Source organism: Manis javanica, chromosome 7 (assembly GCF_040802235.1).
Source record: "Manis javanica isolate MJ-LG chromosome 7, MJ_LKY, whole genome shotgun sequence".
NCBI lineage: Eukaryota > Metazoa > Chordata > Mammalia > Pholidota > Manidae > Manis > Manis javanica.
The window spans coordinates 39,264,212-39,289,486 of record NC_133162.1 but is presented as its reverse complement, the minus strand read 5'-3'; the positions used below and the strand labels follow the sequence as shown (position 1 = coordinate 39,289,486).

The 25,275-nt window shown below is 43.2% G+C and overlaps 1 protein-coding gene across 35 annotated transcripts in view; it reads right to left on the bottom strand.

Annotated features, from left to right (window-relative positions):
* KCNMA1 (potassium calcium-activated channel subfamily M alpha 1) overlaps positions 1 to 25,275 on the bottom strand; it is a 696,669-nt gene that overhangs the window by 259,548 nt on the left and 411,846 nt on the right. For all 35 annotated transcript variants that reach the window (XR_012133155.1, XM_073240780.1, XM_073240755.1 and 32 more), the window contains exons 4-5: positions 22,678 to 22,771; positions 21,750 to 21,861 (exon numbers count right to left, since the gene is read on the bottom strand). Coding sequence is in view for 34 of the 35 variants with exons in the window: in XM_073240780.1 (XP_073096881.1) it covers positions 21,750 to 21,861; positions 22,678 to 22,771 (206 nt within the window). In the remaining variant the exon portion in view is untranslated. The remainder of the gene's footprint in view (positions 1 to 21,749; positions 21,862 to 22,677; positions 22,772 to 25,275) is intronic.

Genomic DNA, 25,275 nt, shown 5'->3' with positions numbered 1-25,275 from the left:
CATGTGGCTCCTAACCAGACACAGTTCACCCCATCTGAGCTCACCCGAAATTCACTGGCGGCACTGAGAAGGCAGGGGCCTGCGATGGCTCTTATACCACAGGGGGAGTCTGACTGGTGAAAAGGCCGCTGATTCTAGTCCTGGCCATGCTTCCGACTAGTTGTGTGACACTGGGCCAATCCCAGACATCTTGGAACACTCTTCTCTGCACATCAAGCTGGGGTGAACAAGAGCACCTACCTCACAGAGTCGATTAGATACAACAGTGTTCACGAATGGTTTCATGGAGATGAACGTCAGAGAAGTGTCGTGCATCTTATAAACAGGCATGAACAGACTCGAGCAGTCCTGACAGGCCCCTGTTTCTGTTAGCCATTGAGGTCCTCCTTTCCTATGTTATATTCCCCTGGCCCTGAGCTTCCTTTCAAATGAAAAACTGAACACTCAAGCAGGAGATTCAACAATGCATAATTCTGATATGCTTTCACTCTCACTGTGAAATATACATAGGTTGCTGACACCCTGCTCTTGATTTACAAACCTATTTTTCTAGGAGGTCCCATCCCTCTAAGGCTCCTTCATCCACTCAATTTGGGCAGCCACAGGCTTGGCGTGTACTGTCCATCAATGGAAACATTGTCTGCTTGCTCCACAGTCCTTGCCCACATGATGGCCTTCGAGGACAGGTGTGGGGTAGTGAAATAAATAACAGCTGTTTCACTGATGCCTGTATTCAGTCATTCACAGAAAGGTGAGGAGGACAAAGAGGATTTTCCATTTGGACTCACTGGTATATCCCCCTGGCTTTAATATTCGTTACTGCATTATACCAAAACAACAAGATACCTGATCTGAGAAAGTCAGGCACACTAGATTCTATCATGCAATTACTGTCCTACTAAGTTGAACTCAATTATGGGTATAGATATGTGTGTTTCATGTAATCAACACATGGATAATGTGTGAATTATATCCAAAGTAAAAAGTACATTTGCATGCATTACAATGCATATCTTCTCATGTTTACTCATCAGTGTTGTTTAATGTTTATTCATTCCCATGTTATAGTTACTCATCAAAGATTTTAGGCTTCCATTGCAGATGACGTATTTTGAATTCCCATATCCATAACTAGATTAAGCTACTCTAGGCGGAAATTGTACCTTAGATTGCACAGGACACCTCGCATGACAAGCACAGTGCCATGATCAACACATTACGTGTTAAATGAATCATTTATTCATCTTAAATCGCAGCCCCAAATTCTGCTCTTTTTTCTCTCTGCTTTTTTTTCAAAGCCTCAAGAGGCATTCTGACTCTACTCAAATTGTTATTGCTTTGCGCCCTGTTAAAGGGACCCAAAATTGGGACTCAGGGTGGCCCAGTTCCAAGCCTCCTCTTATGTAGAGAGAACTATAATCCTCTGAGCAGGGAACTGTAAAACTGACAGCAGCTAAGGGAATCATTTCCCCATGCAGCTAATGCTGTGGACCCAACAGTTCCATAAGCAAATAAAATCTCTCTGACAATTAAGTTGCTGTTTAAGGCCATTTGTTCTGGAATCCCCACAAATACTCTTAAAGATGGCAAAATTGTTGGTGATGAAGAAATAGACTACTAGCTGGAGTATAATAGTTTACTGAATTAAGACAAACCAGGAACAAACATGAATGGTATCATACAAAAACCTTTAAAGAATCTAATTTCACCCTACTTCTATTTTTACTAGTATTTTCCTGGACTGTTTTCCATTGTCAAGACACAAAATAGGGAGTTTCATTGGTTCCTGGCTACAATGTAGAGATAACATGTTTGCCTCTCTTTTTTTTTAAATTATTTTTTATTTTGGTATAATTAATTACAATTCATGAGCAACATTGTGGTTACTAGACTCCTCCCATTATCAAGTCCCCACCACATACCCCATTACAGTTATTATCCATCAGTGTAGTAAGATGCTATAGAGTCACTACTTGTCTTCTCTGTGCTATACTGCCTTCTTCTCCATGCCCTCACCTATATTATGTGTGCTAATTGTAATGGCCCTTATTCCCCTTCTCCCTCCCTTCCCACCCACCACCCCCAAGTTCCTTTCCCTTTGGCAACTGTTAGTCCATTCCTGGGTTCTGTGAGTCTGCTGCTGTTTTGTTCCCTCAGTTTTTGCTTTGTTCTTATGCTCCACAGATGACTGAAATCATTTGGTACTTGTCTTTCTCTGCCAGGCTTATTTCACTGAGCATAATACACTCTAGCTCCATCCATGTTGTTGCAAATTGTAGGATTTGTTTTCTTCTTATGTGTTTGCCTCTCGTTTTGATCAAGATGAAGACTGGGAAGATGCAAGCCAATGAGAGGAGCTACGAATTTTTTTTCTAAATCTTTCTCTTTAATCTCTAAGGAAGTTTATCTAAAAATCCATTGGCACTCTCCAATGGGCAGGAAATGAGAGTGAGAACTAGCAGAAAGTTTTTGACCAGTAGATAGGCAAATAAATGTGGAGATAGTGGGCAAATCACTCCATTTACATCGATTTTCCAATCTGCAAATAGGGAGTGTTTGAAAGATGCTTGTGACATTTGGAAGGTGTAGTCTAGAAACCCCCAATTAATTTCAGACTGCTTCACATGCATTAATGAAATGGACTATGGGTTTCTTATTTACTACTCAGTCCTGACTCATCCTTCAAAGAACTGACCTGCTGAGGATAATGCTCCTGTCTCCTCCCGGTGACTAATCATTATTACGACTGCAAGAGAGTCTGGTCATACCGACTCTGTTTCCCGAAGTACAGAAGTAAATATACCTATTTTACAGATACAGGAACTAAGCCCCACGAAAACCTCCAAAGAAGGATGCACCAGGGACCCAACTACTCTCTTCTAAGACATACTCTCCTTTACTATTTTCTGTGTGGGTGATGGCACCACTGACGGGGAGATATCCAAGCCCAAAACCAGTCATTCTAGATTTTTCCTACTCCTTCATCCTCCACATATCCATCTGTCACAAAGTGTCTGAGGGTCTTCCTCCTGAATATTTTCTCTACATTTCCCTCTCTGCTCCTTAACTCCTGCTTCTGCCTTACAGAACACACACATTCATGACGTCTCCCTGTAACTCAGAAGTGACCTCAAGTAGTCCCTTGTCTCCAGCCTAACTCCTCCCAGTTTCTCCCCACATTGTGCTCTCCACACTCTTCCCTGTAGACTACAGGATTCTTGAAGATTTGCAGGGAGACAATTCCAAGATCATCAGACTTGCACATTTCAAACTCCCCCACATAATACACAAAGTTGTGGCAGACCTGGCCCCTGACTGCTATGGCTGCCTCTACAGGGCCCTGTCCTCATCACATTCGGGTCCCATTAAAGACACTGCTTCTGAACCTTTCCTCTCGCAGCTCCTTGCCTATCCCTGGCCATCACTTACTCACCATTCAGGCACTGGTGAAACCAACATCATCTCCATGAAACTTTCTTGTCCCTCTAGAATAGAACTGACCATTCCCTCACTGTGCAAAGTGTAGGTTACTTCATTATATTTTTATTACTTATTTTTTTATATGTATCTTCTTCAATTCGATGCTAAACTGTCTGGGAATAGACATTGTGTCTTATATCTACTTTGTGTCCATTACCTGGTACAGAGCCTAGCCCAGAACAGGTACCCAATAGATGCTTGAACAGATGAATGAATCAATTAATTAAAAATGTCATGAAACCTTTACCATTAACCTACTCCCTTCACAGGGTTTGGTACATTATGGCCCATGGGCCAGATTGAGCCTGTCACCTCGTTCTGGATAGCCTGCAAGCTAACAATGGTTGTTTTTTTCTTTCTTTACATTTTTAGTAATTGGAAACGATTAAAATAAATTTTCATAGAACATGAAAATTGTATGAAATTCAAATGTCAGTTTCCATGAATAAACTGATTCAGCCACATCAATGCTTCCATGCGTTGTCTATGGCTGCTTTCCCGCAACAAAGGCAGAGTGGAACAGTTACAACAGAGACTGTATGGCCCCCAAAGCCTAAAACATTTACAATCTGGCTCGTTAGTGAAGCATGCTGATCCCTATCCTAGAGAATGGAACATGGGCACGCTCACCATTTTGTTATTCATGCCATTGTTCATTCCATGGATACTGACTGAGTATCTACTATGCTTTAAGGGTTCTGCCAGATTCTGGGAATAAAACCTAGAGCTAAGAAAGATACTACACGATCAAACTCGCAGTCGGGGTCTGCAGCAAGAGAAAGAGGCTAATCAAATAATCCCACAAGTACCTTTGCAATTACAACTCTGATGGGAGCAAAGAAATGGTAACCCTCCATTTACACACTGATAGTTATATAATTATTAAAGACTGTCAAATCAGTGCTCACACTGTACGCGCTAAGGCGGCTCTCTCTTCAATCTCCGCCTTTTCCTGTCCTGAGACTCTACCTTCCCAATTGGGTTTCTCTGTTCGACTAACTTGTGCCCAGCTTCTGCTCCCTGTGTGACACTCATCTTCTATAATCCCATCACCTAGAGCAATGCCTGACACCTGGGAGACACTCAGGCATCATCACTGAATACATGAAAATCAATTAAGTAGTGATAGAACTGTGGGCAAATTCCTTGGCAACCATGGCCTCGGTTGTCTCCCACGTAAAATGAAGGACTCGGTGCTCTCAAGTCCTCCTAGTTTTGCACTCTGCATTTCCTCATGTCCTTCGAGCTGGCCCCCATCTGGCTTTCTGAGTCACTCATTTCCGTGGCATAAAGCAGCCTCCCTCGGCCTCTGCAGCCTGATGCATGTCTCCTACAGGACACGTGACCCCTGCTCAAGGCAGTGCAGCCTGCACCAGCCCAATCCGGAGCCCACTGCTGACAGACAGCAGAGTGCACCTGGGGATTTCAGCCAAGGTCTGCTCAAGGTCTTTATAAAGGGTGGCCAGACCAAACATAACACCAGCAGAGAAGAGAGATGACATGGCTTTATAAATGGGCCTGTTAGAGTTAAGAATCATGAAAGTTTCCTTTCTATACCTATTTTTAAACTGCAACTTCAAGATGGGTAGCTATTTTAACACACACACACATATACACACATGCTACTGATCATGTTTTAAAGATCCTGGAACATAACGAGCTCTGAAAATCAGATTCCAGGATTACTTCATAGCTCTTTCCCCCTCTGGAATCAGATGTTTTTCTTTGGCATCTAAACCCCACGGAAGTGGTTTGGACAAAAGGACATTTGCACCCGTGGCTCTTTGTTTTCCTTGCACTGTTAACTACCTGGTTCTACAGTCGCCACAGTCAGATAATCAGAGTGCTCCTTAACCAGCCTCACAGGCTCCCAGGATTCCTCTTAGTCCTGGAATAACAGAACCAACTGTGTGAACGCGTTTCCTCCTTAAAAACCCTAAACTTGCCCTATGACACTAGGGCACCGAGAGCTCTGTCTCTCCTTGGGGCATAGCTCCCACCGTTATTCCAGTTTCTTCCCATCTTGTTTGCCATCTGAAATATATTTTTTTCACCTTTGTTGAGATGAAGTCCAGCTAGGGAGTCAAAAAAAAAAAAAGACAAATGTCATAACAGAAAAAAAATCAGGATTTCTCTTCCCTAAAAATGAGCTGATAGCAGGAATGACAACTCAGGGTAAAAATAGTCACTACTATCTTTTTTTAGCTTCTTTTCATATTATTCTGCACTTGCTGGGCAACCGAAAGCATATCATATGAAAAGCTCTATTATCTTGCACAGAAATGACCTCTGGGACTCACCCAGTGGTAATACGATGCTAACTCGCCTCCCAGGAGGAAAGAACCAAATAGTAACACAACACTAACACAGTGCAGTCCTCATCTAAATACTGCAGTTCTGGTTCATATATCAGCGCCGCTTTACTGGGGTGTGCGTATTATGACAGCACTCAAGGTTATTAATAAAGTTCCTATTTCCGTTTAGGTTTGACAAACGTTATCTATGCAGAATCTGTGCGTTCTTTCATTTTCTGACGCTGACAGTTTGACATGCAAAAAGGAAAGTGACAGATCCTTCAATATTTCTTTCAAATCCAAAACCAATTCAGTCAAAAGAATCTTACTAGGCTTAAAACGATTATATAAACAATTGAAGACGGACTTTTTTTTAAAGTGAAACAGGTACCGTCTTTACTCTGGAGTCAGGCTAGCGTTCCTGCTCTCCTCCACCTGCCTTGGAAGTCCATTGAGATTTGGTTTCGTACAGAGAGTGGTTTCAGCGCATGCTCAGTCTGAATACATATGCTCACTTTTCAAAACCCTCCCTGACCTGACATTTGCGTTTTTCAGGCCCTTCCACATAATGTGAGGACGTTTTGAGGGACATGTTATCTTCTAAGAGCTAAAAACTTAGGGCCTATTTTGGCCAAAGTTAATTAAGTAGAATCAAGAGAACTATTTCCTTTCCCTGGGTTTCATTTCTACTTTCTGTCACTAGGTGGCAGAAGTGCACAACGAATCTTCTCAGAACAGAGGCTGGAAAATGCAGTTTGCTGACGGGAAGCATTGGAGAGGGTATCTGAGCGCTATGGGAAGGGGACAGGCACTTGGGCAGGTCAGTCCAGAGGAAAGCCTGGGACATCTGGATTTCCCACAGGTCCCCTTGCACTTGCCATGGGGCCTGCGTCCCTCCTCTCCACCAGACTAGGGGAGAGAAGCAAAGGTTATTGCCTAAAATAAATAAAAAACAAAATATGGGAGTAAGTCCTCAATGTGCACTTTGCTCCAGACACTACAATATTTGAAAAACATGTTAGAGTGTTTTAAGTTTCTCAAGATACTCACCTACCACATTAAGAACATTTATTTGTTGACCTGCTGTATCCCATTTGGTGTTGTCAGCAGATGCCAAGTTACATAGGCTTGGTAATGACACTGGACAATAGAGGTGATCAGAAGGCGAATCATCTAAGATGACTATTTCCTACAGAGAAGACACCAGAATTCCCTGTGTCCCAAGCAGAGAAAAAATGCTGCAAACTATACCAGTTTCTAAGGGGCAAGTCACTGCAGCCAAAATAATTGATCTGGAAGGGGAGAATGAAGAGGAGGAGGGGAGAAGAAGGGGGAGGAGGGGGGAGAAGGGACTACTGGACACTGAGAAGGTGTCTACATGGCAAGAATCAAAGGTGATCAACAGCCACCCTTTTAAGAAGGGCATGCATTCCCCAGCTAGAAGTAGCCTTCCTCTGGCATGCTTCACTCATTTATTATCTTCCTGTCCCTGTAAGCCTGTGGGTTTGCAACCTGGGGTGGACAGACCTGTCTTTCCCAGAGTAGGGAAAAGATACCTATTCACAGTTTAACTCCAAGCCCAGCACAGCAATTAGCACACATACTTGTTTTAAGGTTTGTTGAGTGGATGAGTAAAAGCAGATGGTAATAATAACAATGACAATATTTAATTAGGGCTGAGATTAGGGTAAAGCAAGTGAGATCCCCAGGGAACAAAATGAAAGAACATGCTCACTTTCGGGACCACTGCCTCCCCCTAGTTCCCTTTTTATAACCTATGCCAGTTTTGTTTATATCCTTTGTCTCTTTGATAGGGCTTTTGAAGATTTCTGCCATCACATATAAGGGCTAGTCCTGAACAGTGAGTACCTTGTGGTAATTAAAGAGTCTGAAATCACAAAGACCTGAGTTCAAATCCTTGTTGCATCACTTGCTGAAGTCACAAAGCTAAAGAGGCAGTTCACCTCCTTAAATCCAGGTTCTTCTATTTCATAGGGCTGTTAAGAGGATTAAATGTGATAGGCATTTAAGGAGCTGAGTCCAATAAATGCTACCTTATACATGGTAGCTATAACAATAAGAACAATAAGCAATAGCAAAAATTAAGATTTTAGTGTATTATTACTATTACCTTTCTAGATGATTTCAGAGGAAAGTTCATGCCCAATTTATCAAAACTGATTAGGAGCTACTATGTGCAAAACACTGTGCCAGACATTTAGAGGAATATAAAAGAATGGAGCAGCAAATCTAGAGATCAGATCACAGACTTTCTGTAAAGAGCCGGATAGCAAATCTAGGCTTTATGGGTCACGGGGTTTGTCTCATTGCCAAATATGCAAATGAGTGGGTGTGGCTGTGTTTTAATACAACTTCATAACTTCATTTACCAAAACAGGCAGTGGGCCAGGTTTGCCAACTCCTAATTTAGCTGATGAACCAGAACACGTACATATTACTTACAAAAAGACATCAGAAGACTGCCCACTAGTGATTCAGATAATAATAGTTTTAGAAGAGCAATCATAACCAGTCGAGTTCAGGTGAGTAGAGAGGATGGGTAAGCATCTGCTAGAAGGGGCAACTACCAAAGTCACCGGGCGGTGATGTATCTGCAATCGGGGAGGGAGTGGCTGGCTAGGAGTTCTGGTTGGAGACAACAGAAGAGAAATTCGCAGAGGCAGATGGCAAAGGTGGGAAGGGAGGCTGGGTGGGAATATAAAAGACAAAGACTGTGAGACAGAGTTTTTACAAAAAGGAAGAGTTTGCTGTGCCCCCAATCTGGCGGGGGGTAAGTAGTAAGTGAATGGTACCCTCTGTGACATGGGTTGCTAAATTCTTATCTGGCCTTTTGAAAGAAGTCTGAATTTAACAATTGCCACATGGGAGCAAAGAGATATCATACTGGTATTTAGTAATTATTGCAAGTAATACAATGTATTTCGTTAAAAATGGGGCTCTGTTCATCACCCATCATCTGCCCTTACTATTGCCGGCAGGCCTGGGCATCTGGCTGTCACTACGTACAATGACTGGGAGAGAATGTTTGTTAAAATAAACTATGCTGGGGGTGGAGAGGGGTCAGCCCTAAGGGAACCCTTCCCTGGAGGAGTGAGCGGAGGGACTCTATCCTCGGGGAGGGATGTCAGGCTTGAGGGCAGGGAAGGGTGGGAACTGGGCCTGGGATCTCTCTCCTCCCTTCTTCATCCCAAATCTCCAACACATCTGCTTCCTATTTTCCTTAATGAGTCAATTCTATCCCAATTCCAGGGATTTTAGAAAGAAACATCAAGCCAAACTGGTTCTGGAGAAATAGTAGTGACTAATGAACACAAGCAAAGGTCCTTACTCTCACTAGTAACCCAGGACTTAGAATACCTTAGAATGGGATCATGTATGGGACATCATAAGTCTCTCTAAAGAGGGCTTCTATGTTCAAATTGAAATGATAATGTGGAATATCACATGCTGGGTATATCTCAAGATGCAAATGATTCAGATTTTAATTTCAAACACATACTGAAGTAAGGGATTACATCAATAAAATTAAATGATATTTTGGTACACACAAACAGTAAGGTGCACTGGAATGCCAGAATCCTGGAAACTGGCATAACAGCCACTACTAGAATTCAAGTTCCACCTTGTGCTAGGCTTGACCAGTGGTTCCCAAAGGGCAGCCCCAGACCAAAAACATCAGCCATCGCTTGGGAACTTGGTAGCAATGCAAATCCTCAGGCCCCACCCCATATACTAAATCAGGAACTCTGGGAATGGGGCCCAGCAATCTGCATTTTAACCAGTGTGATCCTGATACATGCTACAGTTTGAAGATCATTGTTCTATCCAGAACACGTAGTGTCCATGTTCAAAAGCAACTATTCTTAATCATGACCAGAAAAGTCTGATTCAGTGGGTCTGGGAAGGGACTTAAATATTTTTCTTTTTAAGTTTCTCAGGTAATGCAGGTATGTTCCTGATTTAAGAACCACCACTGTGCAGGGCTTCTCAACCCTGGCCATGTGTTGAAACTACCCAGGGAACTTTAAAACATTCTGATGGCTGAGTTTCACCCCAGCAGTTCTGATGTACTTGGTCTGAAGTATAATCTGGCTAGGGGGAAGTGTGAAAACTCCCCAGGTGATTCTAATATTACTACCAAATATAATATACACTAATATATAACTGTATCTAATGTACATGTTAGCAGGTATAAGAATCACCTGGATAATTTATTAAACCAAACTCCTCAGCCCCAACGCCCAAAAGAGTCTATAGATTTGGGGTTGGGCCTGAGAATTTTCATTTCTAATGAGCTCTCAGGTGATATGCTGGCCTGCAGACCACACCTCAGTGGCTCTACTCTAGGAGGAAGATGCTTCCTGTTTAGATATCTGAAATCTCTTTTGGGTTGGGATGGCCAACTTTCTTCCCTCTGTTCCTCCTCTGAATTCCTGTACATTTATGATTCTTCCTTATAAATATTCACCCAATTAAATTATCAACCTCTTAAAGGCAAACTCTATGTTTTCCCCTTCTGGGCTATTCCTAGGAATCAGTGGCTTGTACAGAGAAAGTGTTCAGTTGAAGAAGTGCAGCAGCGTCTCGGAGCCGCCTCCTGGTGCTCATGAGCTTCCTACCTGATCTGCTAGCCAGGTCAATCCATCATGGCCCTGATCTCATCGAGAAAAATCAGGGCATCTATTTTTTGACGCTCATACAAAGGCAAATATGTATCCAGTCATAGAGATATAGGTTGACCGAGGAGGCTGTTCCAATAACACTCCAGTTGAAGAACAGCCATCTGGGAAGGTTTTGGCATCTATGAAAACCTACCCTGAATTTGTCCCTTGAAGACATTCATATTAAAATGTTACTTCCAACTTGGCATATAACAGAGCCATGCAAGTCAATGAGGATTTAGAATCTCTGCTACCTACAGAAGGCCTCTTATTTAAAGCATGTCCCTGGCAGAGCAGTATCAAGGGAACACAACCTGAAATCTCTTACAGGGGAATAACTTCTCTAGAAGCAGTTTTAGCTACAGCAGCTCCAGAACAGCAATCAGCAACCTGAAAAAATACCCGGACCTTCAGCATTCCATTTTGCTGTGGCTGCCTTCCTTCGGGGTCCAGACAAAGGAGCAGAACTCGGTGAGTTTATTTCTCTTGCCACACTACCACCAATCTAGTCTCAGAGCTATTACCAAGATGCCTGGTGCCACGGAAGCCACCCCCCCCAAATAAGCTCAAGCAAAGAGCAGAGCACATAATCGCTAACATGAAACTACTTCAAGGGTAGTTTCCATGTCTTATTTTTATTTGTTTGGCCATTTGTACAGAATAAATGAAGAGGCTCATAAGAGGGGGCTAGTAAAAAAGGAAAAAAAAGAGTGGTATTTTAGGTAAAAATAAAAAAGGAATTTGGAGGCTGGTAAGAAATAGAAATTGTGTTAACTTAATTTTTCCAAAACATGGATTGAGTTACTTTTCTTCTTAATTTCCCTTCTCAAATGGGAGTACCAATGAAATTCTGTTGGAGAGATTTTGTCAGGGGACTGGAGCAAAGAAGAAGTGGGGCTCACTATTTGATCTGATTGGGCAAGACAAACTAATTTTTTTGCAGTGTAACTATTACAGCTAGTCAATTTTACAGTTTGAGAGACAGTGTAATAAAGTACTAAGAAACATGGACCTTGGAGGTAGATTGCCTGGATCAAAATCCTGCTCTTCCTTCTATTTACTATGTGACTCTCATCAAGTTACTGAACCTCTCTTGGCCTGTAAAATGGGGCTAAAAATGGCCCCTATGTCCTAGTATTGTTTAGAAAATTACCTGGGATAATTATATTGTATATTTGCACATGCATACCTATAGATACATGCACATACATATACATGTGTAATATGAACACAGCCAACACTACTCTGGTTACAGAAGCACTTTCTCTTTTAGGGTGTCCTCTCTCTGCCTCTCTCTGTTCTCAAAGACACCTGACCCCAAAAAGGGTGGCCATACTTTTTCTTTTATTTTACTGTTGTTATTTGAGATAAAACCACTGAATACAGGGAAGGGTTGCCTTGGAAGGTGTTGGGCTTATGGAATCTAGATATCCAGCCATATCAGGTTGTAGACATGACCTCTGGGGGCTCTCGAAGGCCCTTCCTTCCAGACCTTGGGCACTGGGACCAGGAACCCCTTTGAAGGAGGGAGATGGTGAGTTCAAACTCATAGTGATTCAGTCAAGTCAAGTGATCAGATGCCAATACCTTATGGGAGCGCAAAGTGAGCCTACTCCACCTCCACTAACCACAAACTGCCTATTTGAGCCAATTTGTCTCCCTTTTTTCCCGCCAGTTGTACTTAAATCTCTCACTAACCCAGCAAATTCCAGGACAGTCCTGTAGGGGGAGCCAGAAACCTTTGCTTTCAGAGCCCAAAATGCCATGGCAGCAGCAGTTAAGAGACCAGAGGAAATAGGGAAATAGGGGCTAAAGCCAGGCCCAGGGTCTCTTTGTGTTGTCTTTTTTTTTTTTTTTTTTTTTTTTGCCTGCAGAGCCTTTAAATAATGTAATTTGGGTACGGTGGTAGGAAGTTTCATTTTGATGGTGTGCTAATGATCTCTCTACATCTGTTCAGGTAAGAAATTTTCTTCTTCTCATAGACTTTTTACCATTGGTCCTTGCACAAAAAATCTCTTCAGTAAACATTTGTTAAAATTCCACTGTTTACAAGATGTGCAAAAAATAAAAATTCATAGTGTGTTCTGTCAGCAGACACACTCTGGAGCAGTGTGGTCCAACAGAACTTTCTGTGATGATGGAAATGTTCTGTACCTATGCTGTCCAAGATCACAGCCACTAGCCACATGTGCTATTGAGTACTTAAAATGTACTAATATGACTGAGAAATGGAGCTTTTATTTTATTTTGATTAGTCTACATTTAAATAGCCAAATGTGACTAGTGGCTACCACATTGAACAGCACAGTCCAGACTAGAAACTCCTGCTACTTGAAGTGTGGTCCCTAGACCAGAAGTACAAGCATCGCCTGGAAACTGGTCTAACTGCAGAATCTCTGGGTCCACCCAGACCTCCTGAATCATAAACTGCATTCTGACAAGATCTCCTGGTGCTTCGTATGCACTTGAAAGCTTGGGAGGCACTCATTTATGGAGAAATTAATTCAACATTCATAGTTGGAAGCTATAGACAAGTGATTCTCATCCTGTCTGCACTTTTAGATGCAGTTGGGGCACATTAAACAATGCTGAGCCCAGGTTACCACCTCCCAACCCAGAGACTCTGATTTAATTGTTTGTAGGTTTGGCTTGGACATCATGAGTTTTAAAAGTTCCCTGGGGGATTCTAATGGACATCCAAATTTGAGAACCAACCCAGTATTATCTAGGACAGTGGCTCTTGAAATTGGGTGAACATCAGGATCCCCAGGAGGGCTCGTATAGCAGATTGCTGCACCAAACTCAGGGAGTTTCTGATTCCTTGGGTCTATGCTGGGTTGAAATAATCTGCATTCCTAACAAGTCTTCAGGTGACACATGTGCTTCTGGTCTGGGAACCACACTTTGAGAAGCACCAGCCTTGTACTTTTAAAACCATAGGCTCCAGAATCAGGCTGACCTGGGCTGAGTCCTGGGTCCACCATTCACTACCTGGGAAGGTAACCTAACCCCTAAACCACAGCTCCGTAAATTGCAAAATCAGGCTAAAGGTATCTACTCATCAGGCATCTGTGAATATTAACTGAGATAATGCCTGGGATGCTGACTCCAGTGTCTGCTCTTAATAAGCAACCATAAATATTCATTATTATCCTTATTGTGTGAACACTCATTCATTCACTCAGTAAGTACGAACCATATGAGCAAGGCACTGTTGCAGGAACTGGGGACACAGCGAAAAAGCAAGACAGTGAAGGTCCCTGCCACACTGCTGTCATGGAACTTGGATTCTAACTGATAGCATAGAACAGACTGGTTATTTTGCTCTTACAGCACTAGTCAAAGAGCAAAGGAAACAAAGATCAGGGAGGAATTCAATCCAACTGGAGAAATGGGAAAATGTCACACAGGAGATGGAGTTGGGGCTGTGTATCAAGGGGGAGAGGAATGCCAACCAGAGAGGCAGGGCAGAAATTCACCCCGACTCAGTGCAAGGGAAGACACAGGGGGCCAGATGCAACTAGCAGCCTGGTGGACCTGGGGCAGGAAATCTATGGAGAAGGGGAGGCTGGGAGTCAGGGCTGTGTTCCTGGGGAAGCCCAAGAGGGGCTCCCTCCACTCTCTGGCCAAAACACACTCTGTTTTTATATTGTTTTTTTGTGTTTAAATCTCAATACACTGAAAATCACTAATGTCAGGAAATGGAAACCAGCCAAAGGCTTTCACTCTTGATTACTCTTACCAAATGCAGAGGATGGTCAGCCTAAGATCCAGATATTAACTTCACCTCATCTGCTTAGGGAGTAGCCTTGAAGCCAGACGCCCTGTGAAGTGGGTCAACAACAGAGAGACTCCAGAGGCTACAGCTGATCTCTAAAGAATGACCACTAAAAGGCAAACAGGGTGTTCTGGCCCCAAATATTGCTCTCCTTGGGAAAACAGGGACATACCATCACCACACTCACCTCATTGGCACTCTAAAATTCCAGTTTCTCTGCTCTTCGAGTACACGCCAAAAAAAGCCAGAAAGCAACGAGTTCCAAGAAAGAGGGCTTTGGAGAAGGAGATAACGCAGACCTAACATGTTCCCCTCAGTTGCTGCAGCCACACAGGAAGGGACACACAGACTTCAGGATGACTTGACTTAAGAGCCATGGACAACAGGTATGTCTGTCTAGTAATACACCTGTTACCAAGAAAAAGAAAGAAAAAATACCACTACGTGGAAGTGAGGAGACAGGGGGTCTCGGGTCCAAACAGGATTTCCTCCTGCAGATAGAATGGAGGTTCCTGTGGCCAGGATTCTCACCTGGCCCTGGTTGGCTCACGCACTACACGCATGTAGGCAATACGTTGCTACTGACTCTATATAAAGAGCTCTGCCCAGTACTCTGGGCGACACGGTGGCACGGCTGCAAGGCTGCAAGAGAGCAGAGCAGAGGCTGGAGTGGTGGCAGCGCAGAGGACAGAGCCAGAGGATGGCTGTGCAGGCAGAGGGGCCCAGAGGACGGCTGTGTGGGCAGAAGGGCCCAGGGGCAGAGACTAGCTTGCTGCATACAGACTCGCTCTGAGTGAACAAGATTTTAGTGACTGACCTGCCACTGTGGAAATAAAGTTGGGTATAACCCTTTCACCCCAAGAATGTTCTACTGTCATTTCTTTGGTCGCATTGAATCCATAGTGAGCTTGCCCGGGGCTGAGACCCACTGACAAGACACCTCCCATACAGGCTGGAAAAGTCCAATGACCCAAGGGTATGGAGGGCCCTGAATGCCTCCTAGAGCTTCTGGACTCCAAAAGGCTGTGCAGAACCACCGTTAGAACAGGAGCATGGGTCCCAACTCTAACTCTTCCTGGCCCTCTGACTTTGGGCAAATCACTTAACCCCTCCGAGCCTCAGTTTCCTTTTTGGCAAAATGGGAACAATAATATTAATACTGCTTTTGGTAGGCAGAAGAGTGGTCCCCAAAAATGTGCATGGAAATCCTGTCAATATGGTATATTCACAGGGCAACAGGCAATTAAAGTAGTAGACAAATTAAGGTTGCTAAACAGCTAACTTTAAGATGGGGAGATCAGCCTGGATTGTCCAGGTGGGTCCCTGATGTAATCACAGTCCTTAAAAGGAGAAGAGGGGGGCAGAAAAGAGACAGAGGTGATGACAGAGAGCAAGGTCAGTGAGATGCAGCATGAGAAGAATGCAACCCATTATCATTGGCTTTGAAGACAGAAGAGGGGGCTGTGAGCAGAGGAATGTGGGAGGCCTTGGAAGCTGGAAAAGCAAGGAAATGGAATCCCTACAGCTTCCAGAAAGGCACAGCATCCTGAAGATACTTGTATCTTAGCCCAGAGAGACCTGTGTCAGCTCCTAGCCCACAGAACTGTAAGAAAATAAATTTGTGTTGTTTTCAGGCACTCGACTTGAGGCAGTTTGTTACTGCAGCAAGAGGAAACCAGTACATCCCTCTGGCAGGGCTGTGAGGCTGGTGCCTGCACACAGAAAGGACACTTTCTTATCTAGGGTATCATCATTCATGGGCAGTGGCTGCCCTCCACACACACGGCAGGCTAGGCTCCCTCCCCTCAGGAACGTTCGCCGCCTCCTTTCTGCCTGTCTCCAGGTCGCCACGAGCCTCAGCTGAGCCCCAGCCTCTCAGAAACCCCTGGCACTCCTCCGCCCACAAGAGCTCTTTCTCCCATGAGCTCCCATGGCCCTTACAGTCCATACCTGGCAATTTCGGACGTAATTACACAGCGGGTAGTGTTGCCTTCTGTTGCTGCGTGTGTGTTTATTTTGGTTCCAAAACTAAATTGAAACCTTGGGCTCAAACAGGACTAGACTATGTTTTGTCCTCTTGTTGTTGTTTTTAAGGACCTGTACTTTTTTTTTACAATCCTGTTTTTATCACCTTTTGACACAAAAAGGGACTGCCTAAGGCATATATTTATAAACATATGCTAAATCATTTTAATTGTCTTGTGGCTGGACACGAACTCATTTTTCTATTTTCTAGCAGTCTGCTGATCGGTCTAAAGTCTAAGGTCCAAGGCCAGGTCTAACACAGGTTAGAAAACCAAGTTTCAAGTTATTTTTTTTAAATGAAATATAGTTAATAGGTGATATGATACTGGTTTCAGGTGTATAGCATAGTGATTTGACAACTATATACCTTACTAAATGCGCACCCTGATAGGTGTAGTTGCCATCTCAGCTAGTTTTTCAAGCACAGTTCAACGACTGTGACTCCTTACCATCCCCTGACTTCATTAGCGAAGAGGGCATGCTGTTGGCAATCATAGTAAGGCTAGAAAAGAGGGAGATCAAGCATGTTCCTCTCACCCCAGGGCTGAGCACACAGTAAGTGCTCAACAAAAACTGGTTGGATGACTAAGAGAGTACATTATTATTTTTCTCTACTCTCTACTTTTAACTACACAAGATGACTCTCAACAAAACAATAAATAAACACAAAGGAGGTATGGCCCATTGACCTATGAGGGCATGGGGGCTGAGGGGAGAGAGAAAGTTCCCAAGAGAATGAGACAAACAGATAAAAGAGCTCTCCCCAGAGCATGTTATAAAGACTCAAAATAAGAATCATCTCTCATTTCAAGGTACATTTATTTTTGTGAGGTAGGACAAGGAATTTTTGAGAAAAACAAAAATGAATAAGCTGGTGTGTGGGAAAATGAATTAAAATAAGCAGCGACTAGCTGCCTGCCGACGTGGATGTCCTCATGTCCTGCTGCCTTATTTTTGGTTCCATTCTGGTTTGTTTTCTTCCCTGGCACTTTAGGATATGATGGGTAGGTTAGAGAAGGAGGCTGGGGTTGATCATTAAGCTTGTCCTGGTACAAGGTACTTAGCTCACATTACCTCGCTGAATCCCCACCACAACCCCAGGTGGTGAGTGCTATTCTTATCCCCATTAGGCAGGTGAGAAAACTGAGGAGGCAGGTAAAGCGACCTTGCTCCAGGAGGTGGATGAGCAAGCGGCTGAACCAAGAAGCAAGCTGAGCTGGTGGAGCCCAGAGCTTGGCTCTGGCCGGCTTTGCTCCTGCCTGAGGGTGTGCAGAAGCCCCCAGGCTCTCTCCGAGGCACAGCAGGTCTGATCTCCATGCTGCTAAGGTATCCTGGCCTCAGAGCCACCACGCTGGCTCTACGTGCTTCCCTGGCCCTGGCAACTCTAGAAACTGGAGGCGGGCAAGGAGGAGTGGGAAGGAGAAGATGAGAACAGAGGATGTGTGTTCTTAAATAAGACCTCTTCCCCTCCCTCCCTGCCAGCCTGAAGTGAAGCCCTCTGTGAGTAAGAAGAGATGGAAGGGCGCCAACACCAAGCGGCAAAACCAGCTAAGTCATCCCACCCAGGCCTCAAAACCCCAAATCTAAAGGTAGGGACGGAGGCAGAACAGAGCATGAGTATGGACGCAAAGTCAGAACAAACCTGGGACAAGTCACCTCTTCCACCACTCCCAGGCTATGTGACCCTGGACATAGTCACCCCTTCTGAGCCTTAGTTTCCTTATCTGCAAAATGGGAAAAAATAGTTCTCCTAGCTCAGAGGTTTGAGTACTAAGTGAGTTCATGTAAGGAGCTTATCAAGGTGCCTGGCACATAGTAGAACTGGAATAAATATAAGCTGCGACTGTTAGTACATCGTCAAAAGCACAAAGATAACAATGAAATCCAGGAAATAAATACTACACTATGCAACCATGCAACCATGCATTAACAATCAGAAACCAAACGTAGGGTGGATTATGCCCTGGGAGAGGTAAGGGTAGGGGGCAGGGTGTTCATTTGGGTTTTTATCCCCTGTGGTGCCGGCTCAGCACAGCCCTCTGCCTCCTGTGGGCAGGAGAACTGGGATGGACCTCAGTTTCCTGCACTTACCCAAACGCCAGCCAGGAGGGGCAGCACCTTTGCATTTTCCAAAAGGAGCATAGCACTTCCTGAAATGCCCCATTTCATGGGACTGTTCCTTCTACTCTGTAAGTCCATACCTCATGGGAATGTGCATTTTATCTTTGGAAGCTCAATGGCACAGTAATTGTTGCACAATGTAATAATCCATGTATTAAATCAGACACAGGGACCTTCTTGAAATATTATTTTACTGGATTCTCTTCCATAATAGGCAGACTAGTTTTGGATCTCACCCACAGGGCTTAGTTACCAAGAACCAAAAGCATTTCATTAAAGGTGCTTTCTGTTACAAGAGAGAGAGGCTATTTGTTGTTATTCTTTCATTGCCTGAAATAATAATATTGTTGGTCTACATTTTCAATTTCAACAGCACTGATGCTTTCTTAGCACACTATATAATTTACTCTTTTTATTAGGTTTTTTTTTTTTTCTGTTTCTCCCCCACTGCAATTTCAGGGGGTAAGACATTTTCTGTTTTATTCACTGTTTTTCCTGATCATCTTAAAAAGTGCCTAGCATATAGTAGGTGCTTAGTAAGTATTGTTCAATTAATGAACAAACTGAAGTAAATTTTAGACCTTTTTTTAAAAAAAAAAAATCACAGCTAATGGGGGGGAGTCTAGTAACCATAATGTTGCTCATGTAATCGTACATTAATGATACCAAAATGAAAATAAATAAATAAAAATAAATAAGCAAGGTACAGAAAAAAAATCACAGCTGATGAGAAAGTGTGTCTCATTACTCTTACCTTTCCTTTTTCTTCCCCTTTTTCTTTTTGCTCTGATACATTTTCACTAGATCAGAACATCTGAAAACCAGGATTAAATCATGCATGAAAAGGCATGGATTTTTAACACGTCCAAGTTCTCCTGACACTAAGGGGAACATTTCACTTCAACAAGGAGATGGCTCCACACCCTTGCCTGGGGTGAGTCCTTCTGGCTGTAGAGGAGGGATGTCTGCACCCCAGTCATGAAGGGGTCTCCCCAATCAGCTACGACCACAATGGACCAAGACAGACGGACCCTGACAACAACTCGATCCATGAAGCAGGAGACCTCATAGGGAGCATGAGGATGGTAATTTAGTCCAAACCTCCCATTTTCAGATGGGAAAACTTAGGGTCCAGAAAAGCAGAGCGGTTGTTCAAGGGCACAGAGTAATTAGAGAACAGCCAGAAACAGAAGGCAGATTACTTTCCTCCTTTCTTTCCTCTTTCTTCCCTCCTCTCTCTCCTCTTCCCTCTCTCTCCCTCCCTCCCTCGCTCTTCCTTCATTCCTTGTCTATTTGTTCGGTGGCTTTTCGGGGTGTGTGTGTGGCACAGGGTTGGGGGAGTGGTTATTCACAACAGAATGCTTGAGAAATAGCCCTGGCTGGCAGCCCATGTGTAGTTTTGACTCAGGAATACTGGTGATTTATTTTCACTAACTTCCCAGTCCTCCCCAACAATCTAGATCCGAAATTTTCCCAAATTTCCCAGTAATAATGCAAGGGTCTTGGAGACTTTTGGAGCTGAAATAAGCTTAGAAGTCATGGAGCCCAACCTTTATTTAACATTCAAAAGACAACAGGCTGAGTGAAGAAAAGTGAGCTCCCTTGGTCACAAAACCATTTAACAGCTAAGCTGAGGCAGCCAGAAGCCTTGGTCCTAAGCACATTTAGGTCACACTGAGGATGCTTCCCAGATTTGTGTGTGACTCTAATGGTCTCATCATGCTGGCTAGAAAACCCAATCTAAGCAAGCACATCTCAGATCAAGAAAGAAAACATTTCCATTGAGCAAGTGAATATAATTCTAATGAGAAAACTAGTAGAAAATAGAATCCTTACAGGATATACACATACACATAGAGGCACATACATATGGATGTGCGTATATGATTATTATATACATTATATATAAAATATGCTTATTTTAAAAATATTAGACACTAGGTATATAATAAATTCATGGTGCTAGCAAGGAAATCAAAACATATTGCAAGTGCAGCATACCTTGACACAATATTTTTGAAAAGTTATCCATCAATATCTGTATCAACTAAAATATACATATTCTTTAATCCATCAAGTCCTCTTCCAAGAACCTGAAACTATCTCTAAAAATAGAATTGTATGAAGGTATTTATTAAACCATTTTTTTATAGTAGAAAAAGAAAACCAGGTGGTCCATCACTAGGGTTAAAGCTGCATGAACTGTGATACAACTTATGAAACTTTGTTTAACTGTCATAAAATGAATAGCTATAGAGATAAAGGGATGTCCACCATTTACTAGTTATTAAGAAAACCAAATTACAGTGCTCTCTGATGGATACAATTATTTCGCACAGGGACCCCCTCCTCTATAGCACTATTATATGTACACAGTCACATTTGTTTGTGGTGGAATAACTTGAAGGGAAGATGTCGAAGCCTGTTAACACTGAGCATCCCAGGAAGAAGGCAGTGATGGATACAGGGTGAAGAGATGATTAATAACTTCTTTACACATCTTTGAATGTTGATACAGACTACAATACATACATATATTACTTTGAAAAAATTAGGTTCAGATAAAAAATTTCTAAAAATAAAGACAGAAAAAACCCACAAATAGTCTTTTGAGTCCCACTTCTGCCTCCCTTCTACCCCTATAGGCCACGGCAGCAGGAACATTCTGAGAAAAGCATTCAGAAAAGAGAACCTCAAAGCTATCTCTCCAAGTCTTTAGCTGCCATGACCACCCTCTGCGCTCGCTACTTTTCCCACCAAATTGTCTCAGTTCTGATACAGGAAGTGACCTGCCAAGCAGAGACAGGAAGTGAGATGTGAACACAGAATTTTAATACAGGCTTGATCTCCCTGGAGGTGATGGGTGACCCAAGATGCTTTATTTTATCCTGCCTTACAAAGAAAGTCATAACTATGAATAAACCATGCAGGACTCACTCCTCATAAAATTAAGAACAGATAGAAGCTAACTTCGGCAGGCAGGCCTCCTGGGATACTTGAACCAGCTACTTGGAAAGTTAGCCTTGTCCCCATGGGCTTCATTGTCCAGTTCTAACTCCAAGTTGAATGAAAAGTGATAGCACCATGAACACAGAGGCGCTGCAGAGGCACTGGCTACGACAGTGAGGAACACTAGGCTTCCACAAGGATAAAAACGGCATTATCTGCAGCACTGATGTGCAAACCCCTCTGGGCTAGTGCTCCAAAGAGAACTGTCACCATCAGCTTGTAGGACCCCAAGAGTTGTTCACATTAACGCACAAAACTTTCTTTCTGTGAGGACAGCCCAACCCTCGGATGCACCCTAGATTCTATATTTCAGCCATGGCTCAGGAACCTGTAAGAAGAAAGGAAGAGAGGTTGACTTACCAAGCCAACTTCTGTTCAAGTACACAGACACGAACACTGGGGGGACTGTGAAGAAATCTACTACAGAGTTCACTTCTAGCCAGAACCACAGCTTGTCGTTGGCTGCAATAAACTGGGGAAAAGAAAAGAGAAAAGAGAAAGAAAAAATGAGGAGCTTAATGATGGCATTCTAACTAGTCTCCTTTGCCAAGGGTATGTTTTTGTTTTTCATGGGGGCCTGGAGGGACCTATTATGTTCTTCTCATATCTACACCAATCACATGCCACTTTAGTCTTAGAATTCAGATACACAGCCTTTTCCAGAGAGTGGCTATATGCGGTTAGCTTTAGAGAAAGACCAGACAGTATATTTTTCTGTAGTTTTCAATAGCATCATAGAGAAGTTTGAGTAATCTCACCCCTATTAGACCCTCTAATGTAAATATAACTGCAACTAAAGCATATATATGCATTCATTCACACACACACACACACACACACACACATAAGCAGGGTCTAGTATAAATCCCCCAAGCCCCAAATACTGCCAATCTTCCCCCTCAATTCAACCTTCACAGTTGTTTTCTCACAGCTAAGTGAGCACTAATAAACATAACTCTTAGAGTAGAAGGTAGGTTTTTTTTCCTATTTAAGTTAACAATGCATTCAGGTTCGAATAGGGAGATAAGAAACAGCCAACGAATAGAGATATTAATAGATATTTCATTCTCTATTTCTGCCCCTTGGAACAAAATTCACATGGACTTCAGAAAAATGCTGAGTTAAGGAAAGGTTTCTCTCACAGACTAAAAATCAGAATGTGAGTCTGTTGTGTCCCCTGGAAACATGGGGCTTCATCTTGCTTGTGAGAGACACTGCTGGGGGACGGTCCCTGGGTGCACGGCTTGTGTGTCCCACTGTGACACTGAGCGGTGATGCTCAAACTTACCCGCAAGCCAAAGTAGAGAAGGAAGAACACGTTGAAAGCCATGTCGATCTGTAATGTGAAATCTTTGTAGAAATTCTGGCAGGATTCTATTGGGCTATTAGACAGGGAGAAGAAAAGCAAGAGGTAAATGGCAAGCATCGTCAGGTCTCCCACAGTGCCGTGTGGTGGTGGTGCTCAAGGCAGACGACAAAATGAACATCCCAAAATAAAACCTTTGGTCTTTCTACCCCCTGTGATAATCAAGCAAGCATTGCCAAGGGTGTCTTTCCATTCAACTATTCAGTCTTTCGGGTTTTTCAAATTTGTTTTTATAATTTTATACACACACACATATATATTTATACTATTTTTATCATCATTCAACTGCTGAGCCAAGAATCTAAAGTGAATCATGCAGACACCTTGAAGAAAGGACAAGCAGGGGAGACCACCAAATTCCTTAGTTTCATATTAACCCTTAAAGAGCTGACTTTTTTCCTTCTGAGGACACGTACCAAATATAAAAACAGTCCCTCACACCCTCGTCCAACATGGAGCCCATTTCCAATTAAACACAGTGGATGTGTTTCGGACCTTTTTAAAACCATCAGTTAGTTAATAACAACGGATCCAGGAACATCTCAGGCAAGCTGTGGAGGCGAGGATCCTGGTTGACGTTCTGGCTAGACTAGGTATGTGGGCTGTATGTGTAGCACGCTGACATGGGGAAAGCAGCATTGTCCCACCAGTAAAATTCAAGACCTTTAAGCCCAAATGTTGAAGCAGTACTCTAAGGGTTAATTTCTCTTTTTCTGGCATGCAGGGTAATTGGCTTTGTGTGTGTCAAGCAGCCAATGCAAAACCCCACCACACTCTACTCTAAGAGTAGGCAGTTCCGAAGGGAACCACTATACAAACTGGTACATGGCTTCCCCATGCTTTCCCATGTCAAACTGATCAGAGGATCAGAGTGTAAAATGTCCCAAGTTTTGTGCTGGGTGGGAAGCAGGAAGGCCTCACAAGCATCTCAAAACAGTGAATGAAAATTCATAGTTTACTGTTATCAGTAAGCAAATGGTAACACCCAGGCCAAGAACAGAAAGAAGGTGAGGTGAGGGAAAGGGGAGGGAAATGGGGAGAAGCAAAATACTTTCCCCAGATGGGAAGCAATGTGGACCCCCAGGCCAGTGCAGGGCCAACTTGAGAATTGAGAAGTGCAGGATGGAGGGTTCCCCGAGTATCACCACTTTGGAAATTTGTTGTGTGCAATACCAGTTAGTATAGTGGTACTTCTGTGAGGACAATGCTTGGGTGTTCAACAGGCAGGAATCTGCGCAGTATGGGATTGCAGGGCCCACTCAGAGGCATGGTGGGCCCGTCTGTGGGACTCTCGGGTCACATTACATGCATCAGGTTTATGCATTCTCCATCTCTATTACAAGTCAAACATGCCCTTTGTCATCTCCCAAGCTACAAATACGTGGAGAAACCTCCAGACAAGCATTAAGAGTCATGTACATTTGCATTTACAAACTAAGCGGACTGAACAAAAAACAAACACTGAAAGACCGTTCTTTTATAAAGGAAAAGACAACTGCTCATGATAGCTACTGGTGGAGTTATTGGTAGCATATTTGGGGGTCCTGTGAGTACCTAGCTCCTATTTATTCCCTACGGTAGGGAAGTGGGAGGACAGATGGCATGAAACTTGCTTAGTCTGATGCTGAAAAGCGACAGAGCAAAAGAAGCTAAGCAACCCAGTCTGCCACTGCTCTTTGCCTGCTCTCTTATACAGGTCTTAATTTAAATGAAAAAAGGAAACTCTAGGCTCAGATTTAGTAAGTTAGTACATCACACTTCTGTAATTCCTAAACTACGACAGTGTTTTGTTTCATTCCAACATGACCCACAGGTGTCAGAGTTTTTAGCTATTCTAGGTGCAGTGACAAGAATTACATGAACTAGGTTGACCAGAAATCCACTGCAGATTCCAAGGGATGAAGAGACAATGCATCTCTGTAGTATGTAAGCCACTGGTGTGAGGTACTACTTAAGATTAAGCGGGGTGTGTGTGTGTGTGTGTGAGAGAGAGAGAGAGAGAGAGAGAAAGAGAGTGTGTGCAAAGGAGTGAGGATGGGGAGCTCTGTTGGTAAATATTGCGCTCATGTCTTCACTGGTGCCAGCAGCCACTTAGCTGTGCATTATAAACTTGTATTCATCGAGCTTGATGTGCACACAGTCAAGGGGACAAAGAGAAAGTCTTGTTTCCCAAGTCTATCATGGTAAATCCACTCTCACTTCACTAAGGCTAAGCAAGAACCTTACTGTTGGGCTCATGATAGTTACTGGTAGAGTTATTGGTAGCACAGTTGGGGGTCCTGTGAGTACCTAACTCCTATTTATTCCATAGCCTATGTGGTTAAATTAGTAATAACCTTGAAGTACATCTAGCAGGAAAAGTATTTGCTAGGTTGTGGAAGAGAATGGAATAGCAAGGGAAGAGATGTTAGGCCAGGACCACTGAGGATATTTCGGTTCAATATAAATGGAAGCAGATGTTCCGAAGAGTATAAGGAAGCAGGTTGTAGCAACTTCTCTCCATTGTTTCTTGTCATTTCT